The sequence below is a fragment of the Ailuropoda melanoleuca genome, chromosome 9 (genome assembly GCF_002007445.2).
Source record: "Ailuropoda melanoleuca isolate Jingjing chromosome 9, ASM200744v2, whole genome shotgun sequence".
In the NCBI taxonomy this organism is placed as follows: Eukaryota; Metazoa; Chordata; class Mammalia; order Carnivora; family Ursidae; genus Ailuropoda; species Ailuropoda melanoleuca.
In genome coordinates, this window is record NC_048226.1 from 73845368 (window position 1) to 73864045 (window position 18678).

The 18678-nt window shown below is 37.3% G+C and overlaps 1 protein-coding gene across 2 annotated transcripts in view; it reads right to left on the minus strand.

Moving 5' to 3' along the window:
• The window catches only part of ANGPT1 (angiopoietin 1), a 252802-nt gene that overhangs the window by 80371 nt on the left and 153753 nt on the right, over positions 1-18678 (minus strand). For both annotated transcript variants that reach the window (XM_034668475.1, XM_034668476.1), the window contains exon 3: positions 7102-7223. In XM_034668475.1, the coding sequence (XP_034524366.1) occupies positions 7102-7223 (122 nt within the window). The remainder of the gene's footprint in view (positions 1-7101; positions 7224-18678) is intronic.

Below are 18678 nucleotides of genomic sequence, written 5' to 3' on the forward strand. Positions count from 1 at the left end.
TGGCATTAGAAAGACTTTGCCCTTCAGTTTTATACACTTCTATATAATTTAATGTTTAGATCAAGTTTGTATTATTTTTTTTACTAATCAGATGTATTAGATGGTCATGAGTCTAGAATGGTCTGGGAAGATGCTATCTAGAAATTTAAAAATTGGGCTGAATTAGTGAAATTCAAAATGTGAACCGATAACCTCAGGAGCCAGGCAGTATGCTTTTGGGGATGCAGATTAGCAGTGTAAACACCATCTCTATTGTATTTATGTTAAGAACAATTAATATATTTACAATATTTCATGTAAACTATGTGGTTTGTGTTTTCCATTAAAAAATATTTTTTATTTGTGTGTGTATACAGAGATAAATGACATTCGTTGCGATAGAGCTCCTGGGACATTTGTCAGTTTATCATTCATTCAAAGTTCAAAAAGCACTTAATACTACATATACAATGTGTAGAGAACTGTGCCTGGGAGTATGAAGACAAAGATAAATAAAAAACAGTCTCTGTGTTCCAGAAGGTCACAAGCTATTGGAGAGAAACAGATAAACACATACACACACACACACACAAGTACACACACAAGCACACATATACACACATATTACAATGTGATGGGATAAGTAAAATAATGGGGGCAAACAATGTACAGTGATACCATATAAGTTGTAATGATCAAATCTATTGGGCAGAGTCAGAGAAAGGTTCTTAGAGAGGTTAACATCTGCACTGAGTTTTTGAGGGTGAAAGGAGTTTGTCAGTTGAAAAAAGAACTACAGGGCATTTCTGACAAGTCAAACATCAAATATGTCCAAAACAACATCAAGTCTTCAGTGTGATACTAACAATTAGCATGACTGAACACTTGTTATGTGTGGTGGGCACTGTTCTCAGTGCTTTACATGCATTAACCCAATTAATCGTCACATCAACTCCATGCACTATTATAATCATCATCCTAGTGTTAGAAATTAGGAAACCAGGGGTGCCTGGGTGGCACAGCGGTTAAGCGTCTGCCTTCGTCTCAGGGCGTGATCCCGGCGTTATGGGATCGAGCCCCACATCAGGCTCCTCTGCTATGAGCCTGCTTCTTCCTCTCCCACTCCCCCTGTCTGTGTTCCCTCTCTATCTGGCTGTCTCTATCTCTGTTGAATAAATAAAATCTTTAAAAAAAAAAAAAGAAATTAGGAAACCAAAGTACAGTGAGTTTAAGTAACTTGCCCAAAGTAACACAAATAATACATGGCAGAGCTGATGATAGCCGGATAAAGGAAAAGTAAACTCTAGGCAGTCTGGCTTCAGAACTCATGTTCTTAGCTATCAGACCAGACTTTCTAGAATATAAGAAGACTTGTATAAGTAGGGCTACAAAATTAGGATTATAATGATCACTGACTGTGTTCAATGCTAAAAAACTTGAACTTCCTTTAGTTGGTTACAGAGAATGAGTAGAGGATTAGGCAGATGCTGTCTAGAGATTGAAAAACTGGGCTGAATTAGTGGTGGGGACCTAAACAAAAGTGAAAAATAATCTGACTTGCATTTTAGAAAGAAGACTTTGGCAGAGCTCTGGATGATCAGTTTGAGAGACATGGGGCTTAAAGCACAGACGTCACTGCAATGGCTGAGACAAGAATTAATGGGAGTCTGACTTAAGACATAGTCAGAGGAAATAAAATGAACAGGACAGATTGAGAAAAATATTTAGGAGATGGAACTGACAGCCTCAACAGTCACTGTGAGTTGTGAGGAATCAGGGAATGGAAAAAATTAAGGTTACCCTTGGATTTTTAGTTTGATTCGGAATTCTATTCCACTCTAAAACCCTAAGATTAATGAAACTGAAATTAAAAAATGTTATATGCTATTAAATTCATTTTTAAAAAGCATGAGAAGAAGAAAAAATGTTCTATTCAGTCTGTAGGTATTCCATTTTCAAGGTATAGAATAGACTAATATACATTTTAAAAATTTATTGATCCCTCTATACACAACTAACATAATTCAGCCTAATCTAATGCTAGCTGTTAGCAGGATTTTACCTTAGTATTTTGTAAAGAACTTATCAAATGGAAAAGAGCTTTAATTTAAAGGCTGTGACTTAACTTTTCATTTCTTTAGGCATCTTAAGTATTAAAAATCAATATTTTATGATGCCATTACAGTAATTTGTTTGTAAAGTATAATTTAGTATTTTGAAATTATACACATTTCAATCAGTTAAAATCAATTAACTTAATAACTTCCCATAAACTCCAGCTAGAAGACAGATGAGGCTTGTCAAATAAGTTCAGTGAATTCCCAAGGTAAAATAAATAGTTTATATTTCCTACTCTAGTATTAGCAGGAATAAATAATGATCTATATAGGAATAGGCCAAAAACAACTGGCCGACCCCTTTCTTCAAACTTCTACTTGTTTGTGTTAAGAGGATAACTTGACAGTCACATCAATTAATCTTGAGACTGCATCATGCTGGAAAAATATTTTTATAATAATTAAGACAGAGAATCATTATGGACTTGAACCCTAATTTTGCCATAACCAGCTGTTTGGTCATGGACAAGTAAACTTGACCTTCGTGAACTTCATTTCTTTATACATAAAATAGAAATAATAATGGATAATTTGCAGAATTACTTGGAGGATTAGCAGTAATGTATGCAAAACACCTGACATGGATGCTCACCTGATATTAGGTAGGCGGGTAGCAAATAGTTTTGATAAAACTATGTTGAAGTGATCATCATATGTGTAGTTTCACTTCACTCTGAATGGCCTTACTGAAAATTTCCTTAATCTTCACTTTACATATTCAACACAAGCATCAGGAAAGCCCAAGTGCTCCAACTTTGTACGCACAAGATGCTCACTTCCCTTCCTGTCTACCCTGGTGAGGCAGAAGAATTTTTTCTGGAATACTTTTTCACCCGGCTGTGCTCCCACCTTGGGAAAAGTTGGGGTTAAGTCAGAGATGGGCAGGTGCCTTGATCAGTTCACCAAACTTTTAGATGAAAAGATTCAGCTCAAGGGATTTGCATTATGACATCTTTCCCTGTCCCTCTCCTTTTTTCTATTGTCTTGAGCTGACCTGGCAGGAAACATACTCAAAAAATCTAATAAAAGTTGACAATTACATGTTCCACTTTGTGATCCAACCCGCTATGTGCAAGGTAAATATTAATGCTTCCCATTTCTTGGGATCTTGGTTGATAATTTCAATTACATGGGCCAATTACTGATCTTGTACTTCCAAATGCTGTTTCCTTGAGGTAAGAAACAAAACCATTTTGACATTAGGATAGCATCCAACAAAAGAAAAAAAAAAAAGCATTTCCTAAAGAAAGCAAACTGGAAGCTTCTTGGAGTTACCCCCCACTAGACTGTTAGGAAAACAAACAGTAGAGCAAATGTTGCTAATCCTATTCTTGCTTTGTGCCTTTGGCCACTTAGTGGATAAAGAAGTGAATCTAATGAGGCCAAAAATCCTTTTTCAACCCTACAAGTGATGCATTTAATTTGTCAGGATGTAAATCAGCAGGACCTCTCAGCATGATTGTGTAGTATAATCCTGTCCATAAAATATTCCCCCTTGTTCTGCCAAAGTGGTGGACCCTCCTAAGGGCCAGCTCACTGACTTGGCAGCTGAGGCCCCATCATACTCAAAGCTGGTAAGTCACACACCCAGACACAACCCCTGACATTCCATGGGGAGGAAGCAAAGCTTAATTTAGATAATCCCCTTTGCGAAGTGTATTAGCTGATCCAAACCAGACCTGGCCAACTAAAGGCATGTTGTTCCTACATTTCAGAGATGCCTAAATGTAGAAATAGCTTCTTGCTACATTTGGAAGATTAAGATTCATTTAAGGAATTGGTAGGGATAATCAATAAACTTCTTTAAAAATATATATAAACAGTTTAATGTTTGACCTTGACTTTCTATCCACTTAACTGCTATGCGGGGCGGGGGGTGTTCTTTGTTGCTCTAGAAAGCATTTGGCAGAGTTCCTGACTTCCATTTCATATATGGAAATAAACAATAACAATAAAGAGAATAGGGAAAGTATGCTGTACATCACAAAAGGATATTCTTGGTTTTTTATAAAGTAAAACACTTTTTTCTAAGTTGTTCATAGAAGAATATGCCTGGTTTAAGAATAAATGTTCCAACATTCCATTAAATACATTGGACCCTTCCAAGACATAGATAACTACAGAGATAGAGCAATGTCAGGAGATACAGCATGTTGATAGAAAAATACCCCCAGGAACCACAGGTGAAGTAATGCTACACTTGAGCATCAGAAAAGAAAGGAGTGCAGAGGAGGAGTAAAAGATGCATGTAAGTTTTCGTCAGTGTGAGCACAGAGATAAATTTCGGGTTGAAACCTAAATCCCTGAAGTCATTGCGAAATACCTGTATTTCTGGCAAAGAGAATTGTTAGAACTCTGAAAAAATTATCACTAGCAAGAAGTACTGTGACTTGTGTGTGTGTGTGTGTGTGTGTATGTGTGTATATATATATATATAATATACAATATTGTATACTATATATATAGTATATATATATATATTATACACACACACACACACACATATATATAGACCTGAATTTTCCTTTGAAATTAGAACTTAATAAAGGAAAAAAAATCATCAGCAGAAGGCATGTATGTGCTGGGATTAGGAATGAGACGCCTGTGAGTGGTCGTGGCACACGGAAAAGCTTCCTCTTCTTGACCTGTAGCAGACAGAGCTCTTTTGAGGGTGCAAACCTTCAGTCAGCTTTACTGATGGAAGAGAGACAGCAACCTTTAAGCAGTTTTCCTTAACCAAGCAATTTCATGGTGAGAATTCCATAGTAGGAAATGATACTAGACGCCATGTCAAGAATTATGGTGGATAAACAAAACAACAAAAAAACCCAAAATGATCAGGAAATAAGGTAGCAGGGACATATTTTTTAAAAAAGAAAGAGAAGAAAGAAAGAAAACAAAGAACAGATATGAGAAGGAAGGAGGGAAAGAGGAGAGACAAAGACATGGTGCAGGGAGAGCGAGAGACGGAGCGAGCTGAATACAAGTGACGCTTAAGGACAGCATTTGTTTTTGTAGTTAAGAGTGAGACCTTTCAGTCCTCCCAGGTTTTTTATGGTATCCTGACAGCTCAAGTGTCAGATGCAGACCAAGAGATAATACACATATCAGCAGGGGAAGAATTGAAGAATGGAAGAATGTAGATTCATGCTGACAACTTTTTAAAAGATAAATCATATGTGGTAACGTATTTAGTGAGAGATTGAAACCACACTAGGTTACACCTTAAAATGAAATAGCATGCAGTTATTAAGAATTATATTAGATAGATATTTATTCATGAGAAATGATATATATATATTTCCAAAGGAGGCAGACTGCAAAACAGCTTGGAGAGCATGACGCAGCTTTCCATAAAAAATATATATAATACACAGTGACACATGCAGACTTCTCAATGTGACAGGATTGTTATTTTTAATTTTATTTTGTGTACTTTCTCCTTTTTCTCCAATAAGTGCATGTTATTTATGTAACTAACCTAAAAAATAAGGTAAAGTTGACGATATTTTATTTATTCCTAGACAAAGCTTTCACAATAGCATCTTAAAATATATGACTATAAACGGGTTCACTTTTAGCAACAACATTAAAGCATGGTGGGACCCTAAAACCAAGGGATGGTTGATGTAAAGTATACCTGCTCCATGTCTATGTCTGGTTACTGTGAACAGCAGTAGGATAAATAGTACTTTTCAGCAGGATTTTCAATTCCAAAACATTTCATTATGCAAACGGTTCGGGTCAAGTCCTGTCAAGTTTATTTATAGTTATACAGTTTACCCCATGACACAGTACAAAGATAAATAAATGTAAAACTTAGAAATACAAGTCATAGAGCATGCGTGACCCCTTTCAGACTCTAAATCAACAGCCAGGTTTATCTTCTTCATGGAATAGCTTCATTATAATTGCTGTCATTAAGGGCCACTTTCAGTGTAAAGTTGGGGAATCCTTTTAGGTTGCAGATAATAGTATTGAGAAACCATGTGCTGCAATGCAAAGAGCAGGACTAGGAAGAAAGAAGCCTGGATTACATTCCCAGTTGTACCACTAGCAAGCTGTGTGACCTTGGACAAATCACTCACTTCTACTGAGTCTGTCCCCTCCTCTATAAAGTAGGAGCACTAGCAGTCCTCTTGGTGCCTTCCTGGTTTGGAATATGGTGGAAAACTCTAGTTCCAATGACATAAGATATTTAACTAGTTTCTAGCAACACAATGGTCTTTAAATCAATATAATGCATAAGAACTGAAAACTCTTCAAGCCATCCCAATGGCCAGGAGTCAGTTAATAAGCAACACATTTGTCTTAGAGAGGTCAGTGCTTTGACTGAATTGGCCATCATGAATGTCAGTGACTTCAAAATGATATAGTCTATATGTCATCTCAAGATCTCTAAGTCCCATTTCACTTACCTGAGATGATTCATAGTTTATAAAATACATCTATAAAACTAAACAAAGAAATCTATTATATTCCGAGTAAATGGCTTTAAATGTGGGGAAGGGGATGGTGAGCAACTCTTGAATCAGCTTTATAGGTAAATAATTTTCTGGGAAAAATAAAATTTGCTTCTCTCCGGTGCAAAATCCCTGAATTCAACAATCTCATAGCTCTGTACCAGCTTAAGAGCAGGTAGAGTGACAATTCAAGCTACAGAGTTTCAGAGACGATTTTTTTCTCTATTGCTAGAGATGTCATCTGGCTGAAAACTGTCAACATTTTGTGTCACTGAATTTAGTCGCAGAATCAATTCTTGTGGATATGGCGAGATTTGAACAACTGAACATCAGATAAAAAAGGAGCACTAAAGATAAAAAAGTGCTAAATGTTATAAAAAGCAAATATTTCAAGGCTGTAAGCAACAGTATTATTTGCATTATATTAAATTGTCTCTATATTTCCTTTTTTTGCAAACCACCTCCATCTTTTAAGAGTTGACAGAGAGGTGAAGGATAAAAATAAGTACATATGTAGATATTTGGAATATGACAATCCTCACCTGTTTTTCTCATGAATCTTTAGGATTTCATTTGTCTGTTGAAGAAGCTGCTTCTCTAGCTTGTATGTTGATAACGAATTCTCTAGCAGTTGTATTTCAAGTCGAGAAGTTTGATTTAGTACCTCAAGATAAAAGATAAGAGATAAAAACATTTCAAACTTTAATCACAAAGAGTCAAAAGAATTTTTGTTTTTTATTTAGTTGTGTTTTCTTTTAAAATAGTATTTCTTCCAGAATAATTAATTAAATGGTCTAAAGTCTACTAATTAATGCTTTGCAATGTGTCTTAAACACGACATTCATTTGAGATTGTGGTTGTAATTGAATGGGAAAATTGAGTGGTTAAATCCATTTTCATATTTAAATTTTCATGTCCTGAATCCCTAAGACATTCTACTGTGCTAGATGCTTTATATATATATTATCCCCAACACTAAATCTCTAAGATAAGAATTAGTATAAGGTCTTAGATATTGTATATAACTAATAATTAATAGGCAAGTAAAGTATGCCCACTTTGCTCTCTCACCTTACAAAAACCAATTATAAATGTGCAAACAACACTTGACATAGTTTAGACAGATTCAGGACCACAGAGTTATTGCATATTTATCACATTAGGTCACGCCAGGCCTTCCAGATATCATATCATTTCACAGACATGGGCACATGCTAATGGAGGAGTTGCTACCATCACTTAATAAATGAAGAAACAGAGGTTCAGACACAGGCCAAAATCCACACAGGAACCAAGGGAAGAACTGGGTTTTGAACCCAGACAGTGTGACTCTAATTTTAATGCTCTATACTGAAAACTAAAGGGTCGGTTAAACCGTCCTGGGTCTTAATCTAAGGAAATGAAGTGACCAGGAACCCAGATTGCACTGAAGACAGATTGTAGTTGTCCTTTCAGCTGTGCTGCACTAGGTGCTCTAGAAGCTATAAATGTTCAACTAATCTTGAATCACAAGACTCATGTTGCTAGCCAGGCTTTAATATAACATGAATCTGTGAGCCACGAACCCAAACCCACCCACCCTCCAAGCAAACACTACACACTGAAATCCTAGAAGATGCCTTCAAACTGTGCCAATGTCTTTGTTCCTCCCTGTCTCTGTTCTGTCCGCCCCCCACCCCGCTATTCTTTAAGGGAGATAAAAAGGTCAAGGAAAAAAGTATAATTAGCTTTAAAAGCTTCCTACATCATTTGGAAACTTTTACAATCACCAAACTTTTCTTAGAACTACTTATTGAAAGGGAGCTGGAAAACCTTCTGGAGAGTCAATATCAATCTAAAGGTCCACCTCTAAAAACGACATCATTAGAGCTTTCCTCCTTTTCTGCAGCAGGTTGAAACCTGGGATTATATCAGATGCGCATAACGTTTTCAAAACATAGGACTAGGGCTGGACTTGGGTTACAAGAGGTTGTGGGGGAAAGGGGTGTATTTGCAAGGGACCAGGAAAGGGGCTAGGGTGAGATGAGAGAAGCAACTGCCTCAATTGCAAAATTTAAGGAGGTGTCAAAAAGATAATATTTTAATGCAACATTCTGAAAGATCAAAATTAGTTCAAATAACCTATGTTGAACATAGCATAATTTTAAAATAAAGATAGGATCTGCTTCTGCACATATATTATTTAGTTCTGTATGACTTGATCCCACTCTCCTCACCCAAGTCCCAACCCTGCTGGGGGTGGTGTGAGGCAGAGGGTGAAGGAGTTGGGGAGAGAATGGTGAGATGGGGCGTTTGTGTTTTTAAAAAGTTCTAAGGTCCTAGGATTCATTTTTACAATTGTCATAAATAAAGATCTGAAAGCCAGTCTAAAAGTTACTACTACTAATCAATACTTAGACTTGTGGAGGGGTTTAGAGTTTTAAAAAATATTTTCCTATTCTGAGTCACTTCATTTGAGGAAAAATGGGAGCAAGAGGAACTGGGATTTGAAGACAGGATTAGGAGTAGCACAGAAGACAAAATGGTAGAGAACCTAAAGTTTGGGGATACACAAGAGGTGACTCTGAACAGATAAACGTATTTTTTTGTCTAGGCAAGTTTTTTGTTTGTTAACCAGAATTATAATTCATAAAATAATTAATAGGGGATAGGCATCTGGATCTTTTGGTGACACTTAGAACAGTGCTTGGCACAGAGAAAACATTCAGTGTTGACCGAAAGAATGAAAGGTACTTTGTTTCACTGAATCAGGCATATTACATGCAGTTAAACTCTCTCATCATACTTTCTGAGATTCTCAAATACCAAAAACTGTTCTTCTTCATGTCTGAGAACATGAGAGAACACTGAGAACAGAATGGAACTATCTAAAACTGAAATTGAAGCTGTCTATATCTAAGTGCAGAGACTACTACAGCTCCTAATTTTTCTCCACTTTGTCCTACCTCCAGTCTGTTTGCTACATGACACCAGAATGATCTTTTTTTTTTAATTTTTATTTATTTATTTATTTTGATGTAAAGTTTGATGATTCACTAGTTGTGTATAACATCCAGTGCACCATGCAATACGTGCCCTCCTTACTACCCATCACCAGGCTATCCCATTCCCCCACCCCCCTCCCCTGAAGCCCTCAGTTTGTTTCTCAGAGTCCATAGTCTCGAATGATCTTTTTAAAAACCTAAATCATGGGCGCCTGGGTGGCTCAGTTGGTTAAGCATCTGACTCTTGATTTCCGCTCAGGTCGTGATCTCTGGGTTGTGAGATTGAGCCCTGCCTCAGCAACCTGCTCAGCGGGGAGTCTGCATGAGATTGTTTCCCTCTGCTCCTCTCCCTGCTCATGCTCTCACTCAAATAAATAAATCCTTAAAAAATAAAAAATAAATAAAAATATAAATCACATTATATCATTGCCAATATTAAATATGCTAATGGCTTCTCTTGACAATCAGAATAAATTCCAAAGTTCTTAGCCTGCCCCAGAAGGTCCTACATGATCAGAACCCTGCTTACTTCTCAGATCTCATCCTGCCACTCCCATCCTTGTTTATTATGCTCTAACCACACTGGCCTCCTTTTTGCCACCCCAACATGCCAAATTCATTTCTACCTCAGGACCTTTGCATTTGCAGTTGCCCACATCTTCCCAGATGCATGGCTGATTTCTTATTCAATTCTTGCTTAGGGAGGCCCTTCCTGGCCACTGTCTGTAATATAACTCTCCACCATCCCCCATCAAGTCATCCTATTGGATTATCTTTAAAAAATCATCACTATTGGAAATTATCCAATTTGCTCATTTGTTGTTTCTCTACCCCATGAGGATGTCAGTTACACAGAGGGAGGACTATTCCATCTGGAGCCTCCATATTGCCAATGCCCAGCATGGGGTCTGGCACACTGGCACAGTCAGAGCTATTTGCTGGATGATATGCTAGATGATGGACAGTGAGTTATTTTTCAAGTTGGGTCATTGTCAGACAGAAGGCAGCAGGTCACGTGAATGTTAAGTGGGACTTCAGTGATAACAATCTAAAATCTAAATCTAAAGCAGCATCTGAATGTAGGAGAAGGAGGGAGACAAATCCCAAATCTCACTTAGTCCAGGGTACATGACAGGTCACCTCTGGCCACTTTTAAGCAAAATGTCAATTCCTTCTCTTCTTTCCCCATCACCCTGACCAAATAGCTGCTTTATTTCAATTCCCTCTCTGCTGATATGTTAAAAGAGGCCTGAAGTTAAAAAATGAACAACAGAAACTATAGTTTCATAGGAAACTATGATAAACTGTCTATGAAACTTGCTGCTTAGCAATAACCTAAGTGTTCCATTAAAGTGACAAAAGGCATTTAATTCTTTAGCCTAAACATATTCCAAAGCACATCTCTGAAAAAAGAAAAAGAAAGAAAGAAAGAAAGAAAGAAAGAAAGAAAGAAAGAAAGAAAAAGAGAAAGAAAGAAAAAGAGAAAGGAAGGAAGGAAGAGTGAGGGAAGGAGGGAAGAAAGGGAGGGAAGGAGGGAAGAAAGGAGGGATGGAGGGGAAAGGAAAGGAAAGGAAAGGAAAGGAAAGGAAAGGAAAGGAAAGGAAAGGAAAGGAAAGAAAAGGAAAAAGGAAAAGAAAAAAGGAGAGCAAAGAGCATGTGAAAAAAGCCCCCAAGGAACAATTTCAAAACTTAAATTCTGCAGCATATACTACAGAGTAAGGAAGATATAAGACTTGAAACTAAGGATTTACAGACTCCAAAATGTTAGTTCTTCATTAAAAAAAAAAAACCCAAAAAACAAAAAACAAAAATTTGGGTAGCTGGGTGGCACAGTTGGTTAAACCTCCAACTCTTGGTTTCCACTTAGGTCATGATCTTGGGGTTGTGAAATCGAGCCCCAGATGGGGCTCCATGCTCAATGTGGAATCTGCTGAAGACTTTCTCTCCCTCTCCCTGTGCCCCTCCCCCTGCTTTCTCTTTCAAAATAAATAAATCTTAAAAAAAACCCTAAAATTTTAAAATAAAAATGACTAGTTTCTCAGACCAAACCAAGTGAGTTAGAGAATTTCAGCCAGCTTCCCTTTAATATTTTAAAGAGTGCCTCTGATCTTCCTTAAAAGGACAATCTCCCTCAAAAGAAATTTTCTTTCACCAGCATATTAACTTTGAAATCAGCCTTGTTTGTAGTTTGTACTTTCTTTTACTTTAATTATGTTTTTCAAATGAAAAATATAACACAAGGTATGATGCCTTGGCAATTAGATTTTTACAGAAAAATAAAGGCTGCTACATGTTCAAAGAATCAGAAGATCACCATTTTACAAAATTGATTGAAATAATTAATTTGGTCAGTGATGGCAGTGTGACAAAGTACCACTCTCCAGGTTATCTGTTAATTTCTAAGAGGAAAGTGGACAACTAAGATGGAGAGATGTGGAGGCCTCTACCCTGAGTTAAAAACAGCATCACTGAGAGGGGTGGCTGGGTAGCTCAGTCTGTTAAATGTCCAACTGTTGCTTTTGGCTCAGGTCATGATCTCAGGGTCATGGGATCAGCCCCCCGCCCCCCACATGGATACTAGTTGTATCCATGCTCAGTTCCGAGTCTGTTTGTCCCTCTCCTTCTGCTCCTCCTCCTGCTCGAATGCTCTCTCTCTCTTAAATAAATAAATAAATAAATAAATAAATAAATAAATAAATAAATAAAATCTTAAAAAACCATAGCATTACTGAGAGTGTGGCAAGCTGGCATTTGTGCTTCCTGATGAGATGCAATAGGAAGTAATGAGTAATTCTATGAAGTACTCCCACCACCATGTTCAACTCAATCTAATTGAACCTTTAGACTTAACTTCCGGTTTAAAGAAAAACCATGGGGAATGAATGAGTAAATTAAAACGCATCATAAAGAAATACTCAGAAAAGTTAAGGAATATGGGACAGTATACAAAACAATTGGTCTGGTTTCTTAAAAACCTCAAGAAAAAAAAAACTGGAAGATTGCTCTAAATTAAAAGGCTCTTAAAAATTAAAATGCCTATAAAATTTTGGGTAGAACAATTGAGGAAATTTGAATGTGAAAGATAGGTTAATCTGAGAGAATTACTGTTAATCTTAGTCATGATAATGTTATAGAATTAATACTACATAATTATTGTATGTAATATTTTATATTTTATTTCTATTATATACAAATATATACTATATTGATAACATAATGAAAATCTCATTGGGTTATGTAGTTTAGTAGAGACAGCACTTGTATCACAGAGCTAATCCACCGAAGAGTCAGATCGGAATCCAGGTAGTCAGTCTCTGGCGTCTGACTTCTTTCCTATAAGCTCATGTAGCTATATACAAGCAGCTTTTCTCTGGCTAAAAAAGGGACCTCCCCTCAGTCAGTAACAACTGCTATCAAAACGGTTTCTTTCATAGCACCATGACATCTGCTTGTTGCAGCTAATGGCATCTGATTTCTCTCTCCACTCCAACACTAAACTAGCACTATGAAGCAAGAAAGTGGCCCAATTTCTCTTGCTCCTAAGAATACAGGGAATACGCTGTCATCCAGTGTTCTTAGTCGGTCAGAACAACTTTGCAGTAGAGTGTTTCCGTTCAAAGTCCTATTCTGACCCATCAGCTATCGATTGATATACATAACAATCAATAAACAACCTTTAGGACATTACCTTTGGTCTTAGGAGCATCAGGTTGAAATCTACAGAAACTGAGGGACTAATATTAGTTCAGGTAATCATCGTTTTAGAAGGATTTATTAAGAGCTGTTGTACTAAATGTTGTTTTAAATCCTAAGGATAGAGCAGTGAACAAGACAGACAAAATCCTTGCTCTGTTGAAGTTTGTATCCTAATACAAGGGTTGGACAGCTTTTTCTATAAAGGCCAGATAGTAAATAGATTGGTGGGCCATATGGTTTCTGGTACAACTACTCAACTCTGCCTTTTTATTGGGAAAGCAGCCATACACAACATATAAATGAATAGTGTAGCTGTGTTCAATAAAAACTTTATTTACAAAAAGAGATTGCAATTCAAATTTGACCTGTGGGTCATAGTTCACTGAGACCTCTCCGAATGGGTCATCAAACACTTTTTCCAGACCTTGTGAGAAAGTTAATTACCGTGGTATTTTCTTTGGATGACCCATTAGCAAATTTATTTTACAGCCATTTTAACCAGGCCAAGGTTAAATATTTATTCAGCTCTTCTCTCTTCAAGTTAAAGAGATCCATTGGCTCAACTCTGAGAGCTGCCCTTTCAAATACATTTCGGTCTAGAGACTGATGCTCATTGATTAGACTATTCCTGAACTGGCTTAAATTTGCAATTGTACAATTGAAGTCCAAACAACAGGTGTGATAGTTTGTGACCTCTGAGAGGCAGAGGATAAAATGAGATTAGATATGCAAGAAATTTACTAGGGGTAATGCCTATAAGGGAAAATTGGAAAGAAGACAAAGTTGTCTAGGAGTGCCTTCTGACTTAGATGCAGGTCTAATCATAGTAAAGAAGAAAGGGAGGGAAAGGAGATTGAGTGAAAGTCTTAGCCTCAAGGGCAGTTGTGAGAAAGTTCAGCAAGGCTAAAGGAGAGCCGTTAGCCAAAGTCATATGTCAGTGGAATCCAAAAGTTCCCAGGAACAGGTCTAAGTATTGCTACCCACAATGTGTCACTGGCTAGAAGTGGCCACTGGGAATTGTGCCCTCTGCACCAACACATTGATGGATTTCAGAGCACAGCAGCTGTGACCATTGGTCAATGAAACCCCCACAGTAGGAGATTGGAAAGATGCATTTTTATGGCTATACGAAAAGGCTCCACAGCTAATTAATTTGATGGAAAGTTAAGAAAGAAACGGTTTAGACAAGTTTTGCCACATTAATTCAATTAAGCTCACTGAGGATAAGGATTGTTTTACTTATGGTTGTATTTTATACCATACCTATTAAAATCTCTTGCATTAAGGACATACCCAAAATGTGCCTTTTAATAATTGGTTAAATCCCATTCTTAACACAATGGTTCCTATATAAATAATTGGAAATTAGAGGAAATGTAGCCTAAGCATCTAAGGAACTGCCCCATAGTTACACAGCCAGCAAGTGGCAAGGACAACAAAGGATTCCAGGATCACATGAGATGATGTGTAGCTATGTGGTGACATGACAATAGTTGGTGGTGCCATCAGCGCAACAGCAACAGCAGCAGTGTCTTTACCATTTACAGAAAACATTCAGTGTTACTGTTAGGTTCCCATTACTTTTGTTTTATCTGATTTCCACCTTACTCTCTGCTTGGACCCATTAGAATCTGATGCTAGACTTCCTGGGGTTAAAACTTTGCTCTAACATTTACTATTAGCGGTTTCACCCAGGGCAAATTGCTTCTCCTTTCTAGATTTCAATTTTCACATCTATAAATGACGGATGGTGATAGTACCTACCCCCTAAGATTTTTTTTTTTTTAAGATTTTTATTGATTTGAGAGAGAGAGACACAGTGAGAGGGAACACAAGCAGGGGGAGTGAGAGAGGGAGAAGCAGGGTTCCTGCTGAGCAGGGAGCCTGATGCGGCGCTCGATCCCAGGACCCTGGGATCATCACCTGAGCCGAAGGCAGAAGCTTAATGACTGAGCCACCCAGGCGCCCCAACCCCCTAAGATTTTTATTAAATTATTAAATAGCTAATATATGTAAAATTCCTTGGAACAGGGCTGTACACCAATTATTAGAGGTGAATTTTCATGTAGTTTGTCTATTAGTGTGCCTCTAATCAAAACTGGCCTGTGGTAGAAGCCAGAAATGGACTTACATGTCGGGAAGGGACATGAATAATGTCTGAAACTAACCCCTTCATAGTGCACACTCAGAAAGAGGAACTGGAAGTAAAGGAGATGTCGGCACAAACTGATAACAGAGTGAGAAAAACACTGCAAGTGAGACTAAGGAGGAAGGGACGGGCATGGTGTTGGTGCCTGATTCTCCCTGCCTTGGCCAGCAGGGTTACTTAGTTGTGCTCATTATCTGTTTCTTTTCTGATTATGATGCTTATTGAACACATAAGTGTTTTTAAATGGCACTGCAGCAAAACCATGTTTCTGCCACCTTTTGCTAAGTTCAAGTCTAGAAGGTCTAGAGAGAGAGGACCAGAAAGCAGTAAGTTACTTATCTTTATAACATCATCATGTAAAAGTTAGAACACGAAAATGCATTGCAAAGCCCTTGTTGTAAGTTCCTAAAAAACTGAGAACCTGAAGTCAGTTTAGGAAAAGCAACATACCTATGTGAAACAAGGCAGGATTAGTATGGGAGCAAAAACCTAGAACAGGCTTGCATAGCACAGAAGGATCTCCTGATCTTTTTAAAATATATATAAATACTTAATATACAAGGATAGAGTTCATTTAGATTAAGGAATAATTTAGGATTCATTCTGTAACTTGTTCCTGCACCTGTACTTGCGTGCACTTGAGTGGTTATGTCTAAGTAGAACATGTTCTGTCGCAAAGGTTCAACTAAATATCGCATGTATATACATTCGCATGAAAACGTTTTGGAGCATTGCAGCTTTACAGACAGCATAGACAGTTGGAAGACATTAAAACAAAGACCAAAAGAACACCCAGGATTTACTTCTTACAGTAGGACATAGCTGGTTGGAACCACTGTCTTCCTTTTCTACCTCCCTCTCATTGCAAACTCTGATGGATTTGTGATTTTTTAAGATATTTTCCAGGTTTTAGCTATCTTAAAATTCTTCTTGGTACATCTAATAAACTTTCATTAGCCTTTAAGGATTATTTAGTTTTAGCCGTGCCCCATAGCGAGAAGGTTTTTTTTCCTATGAATTTTCTCTACTATTTTCCATAAAGTAGATATCTCTTAGTCTTAAGGATCCAGAACAAGGCGCGACCTCTTAAAATCTTATACAGCATGCATCTTAATGGTTTGTGGAGATTAGTATGTTAACAGCGGGATTCCCCCCTGCCCTGCCCCTCCACAACTCCAATTCCTAGGTAAAAAGAGAACAAAAACAACTCAAAAAGGATTTAGGGGATAGAAAAAATAAAACCCTGCCATGTAGGTCATTAAAATTCATAACATAAATGCACAAAAATTTCAAATGTTCACTCAGGTATGGCAGCATTAATTGTGTTGTTCCAGTTTTTGAATATATAGAATGCTTTGTAGGAGATGGTGAGTATTCTGTTCTTATAAAAACAAGAGAAAATACACTCATATCACTTATACCACCAGAAGTCAATGTTCGCAGATCACCAAGCTTGCTTGGTATGATGATAAATGATAAAATAAAGTCTCATACTTTTTAGTTATAATATGTGGTCTTCCCTCCCCCATCGCCTGTGGTTATCTGATGATAGCGTGAGGCAAAAAATATTTTCCAAAGTGCATGTAATTTACTGCCCCAATGTAATCCACATTTAAGTTCTTATTTAGTTCTTATTAAGTGCTTATTTAATTATTAGCATTACTAATCAAGAGGGATAGAGAAGGAAAGAAATGAGAATGCCTCCATCTGAGTGCCAGACTCAATTCACTAGGTATATCAATATGAGAAAACTGCTCAAACTTTTCTGACCTCTGTCTGCTTTAAATGGTTCTCATAAACATCATTTGTACCTGGGAAAGTTGTCTGTCTAATATATAATTTTCTTTTCTTTCTTTTCTTTTTTTTTTTTTAAAGATTTTATTTATTTATGTGACAGACAGCCAGTGAGAGAGGGAACACAACAGGGGAGTGGGAGAGGAAGAAGCAGGCTCCCAGCGGAGGAGCCCGAAGTGGGACTTGATCCCGGAATGCCGGGATCACGCCCTGAGCTGAAGGCAGACGCCTAACGACTGCGCTACCCAGGCGCCCCTAATATATAATTTTCTATCCATATAAATTGTCATTGTTCTTTATCTTTAAATATCATTATATGATCTATGATGCCATTAACAGAATGAAATAAAATAGAAATAATGTTACATCTTATTTATAATTGTTATTGTTTTTTAACAATATTTACATTGTTTTATATAAATATAAAATATTTAAACAAGGAGGGCATTAGACTGAGTAGCTCTAATGCCTTGGTAACCTACATAAGTAAATCAAAGCCTAAGCCAGAGTCAGTGCATTTAAATCCAAGAAAATGAAAGTTAGGAACAATCAATTACAGCCAAGAAGGTTCCCTCAAATAAGGCAACTGCTTAGGCTACAATCAAATAATTTCCTTGCTTTGCTTCTGCATTTTCTCTATTCCGACCTTTCCCTTAGCTCACACAGTAGACCGTTCCTAACCACTTTCAGCTAAGCACTGCTCAACTTGAGTTGATGCATGTACAAATAAGTTTTTGAACATTTTGATGAGCCTCAGTTTATCTTTTAACAATATATTTCAGCTTTGCTTCCGGAAATCAATTACATCGAGGTAGACTCATCCTCTGCGTTTCAGAATGATAAATGGAATAACCATTTCTATGGTGAAAGGGGACCAAAAGATCATCTTCAAATCAGCAAAAATATTTTCACTAAACTGTAATGGTAGGTTTGTGACTGATGATTAAAGGGCATTTTACCGATTTGTACTGAAATAAGTATGACTGCACATAAAGAAGTATGTTACGGTCCATGGTAAGGATGATATAGATATTATGTAGAAAAAGAGTTTTAACTGACTTCTCATTATAAAATCATGCTGAATAAAAAAATCTACACATTGCTGATCAGTTCATTTGGGTTTTCCTGCCTGTCCACTGACTGCACCAAACCTCTGCAGGTGCTCTTGTGGCCAGTGTATTACCAGAGACGAAGCAGGACAGGTCAAAAACGCACATCAAAGGCACCAATCTGACCCAAATGGCTATTTTGTTTGACACATATCATATCACAGTTGGTAGCTGCAGTGTTTATTTGAATTTCAATGCTGATTAAGCTCTTTGCCAGTCCTGTTTTTGCAAACACATGCAAAGCTAAATATACCAACCCTCGTTAAATCAAAAGAAACATGCATAGCGAGCGTGTCAGGCAGTCGTTGTTGTTATTACCAATAAACAAAAATGTATATGTTTCCCCAATCTCAGTGGTGAAATGTGCTCTGTGTTTATGGAGTAAGC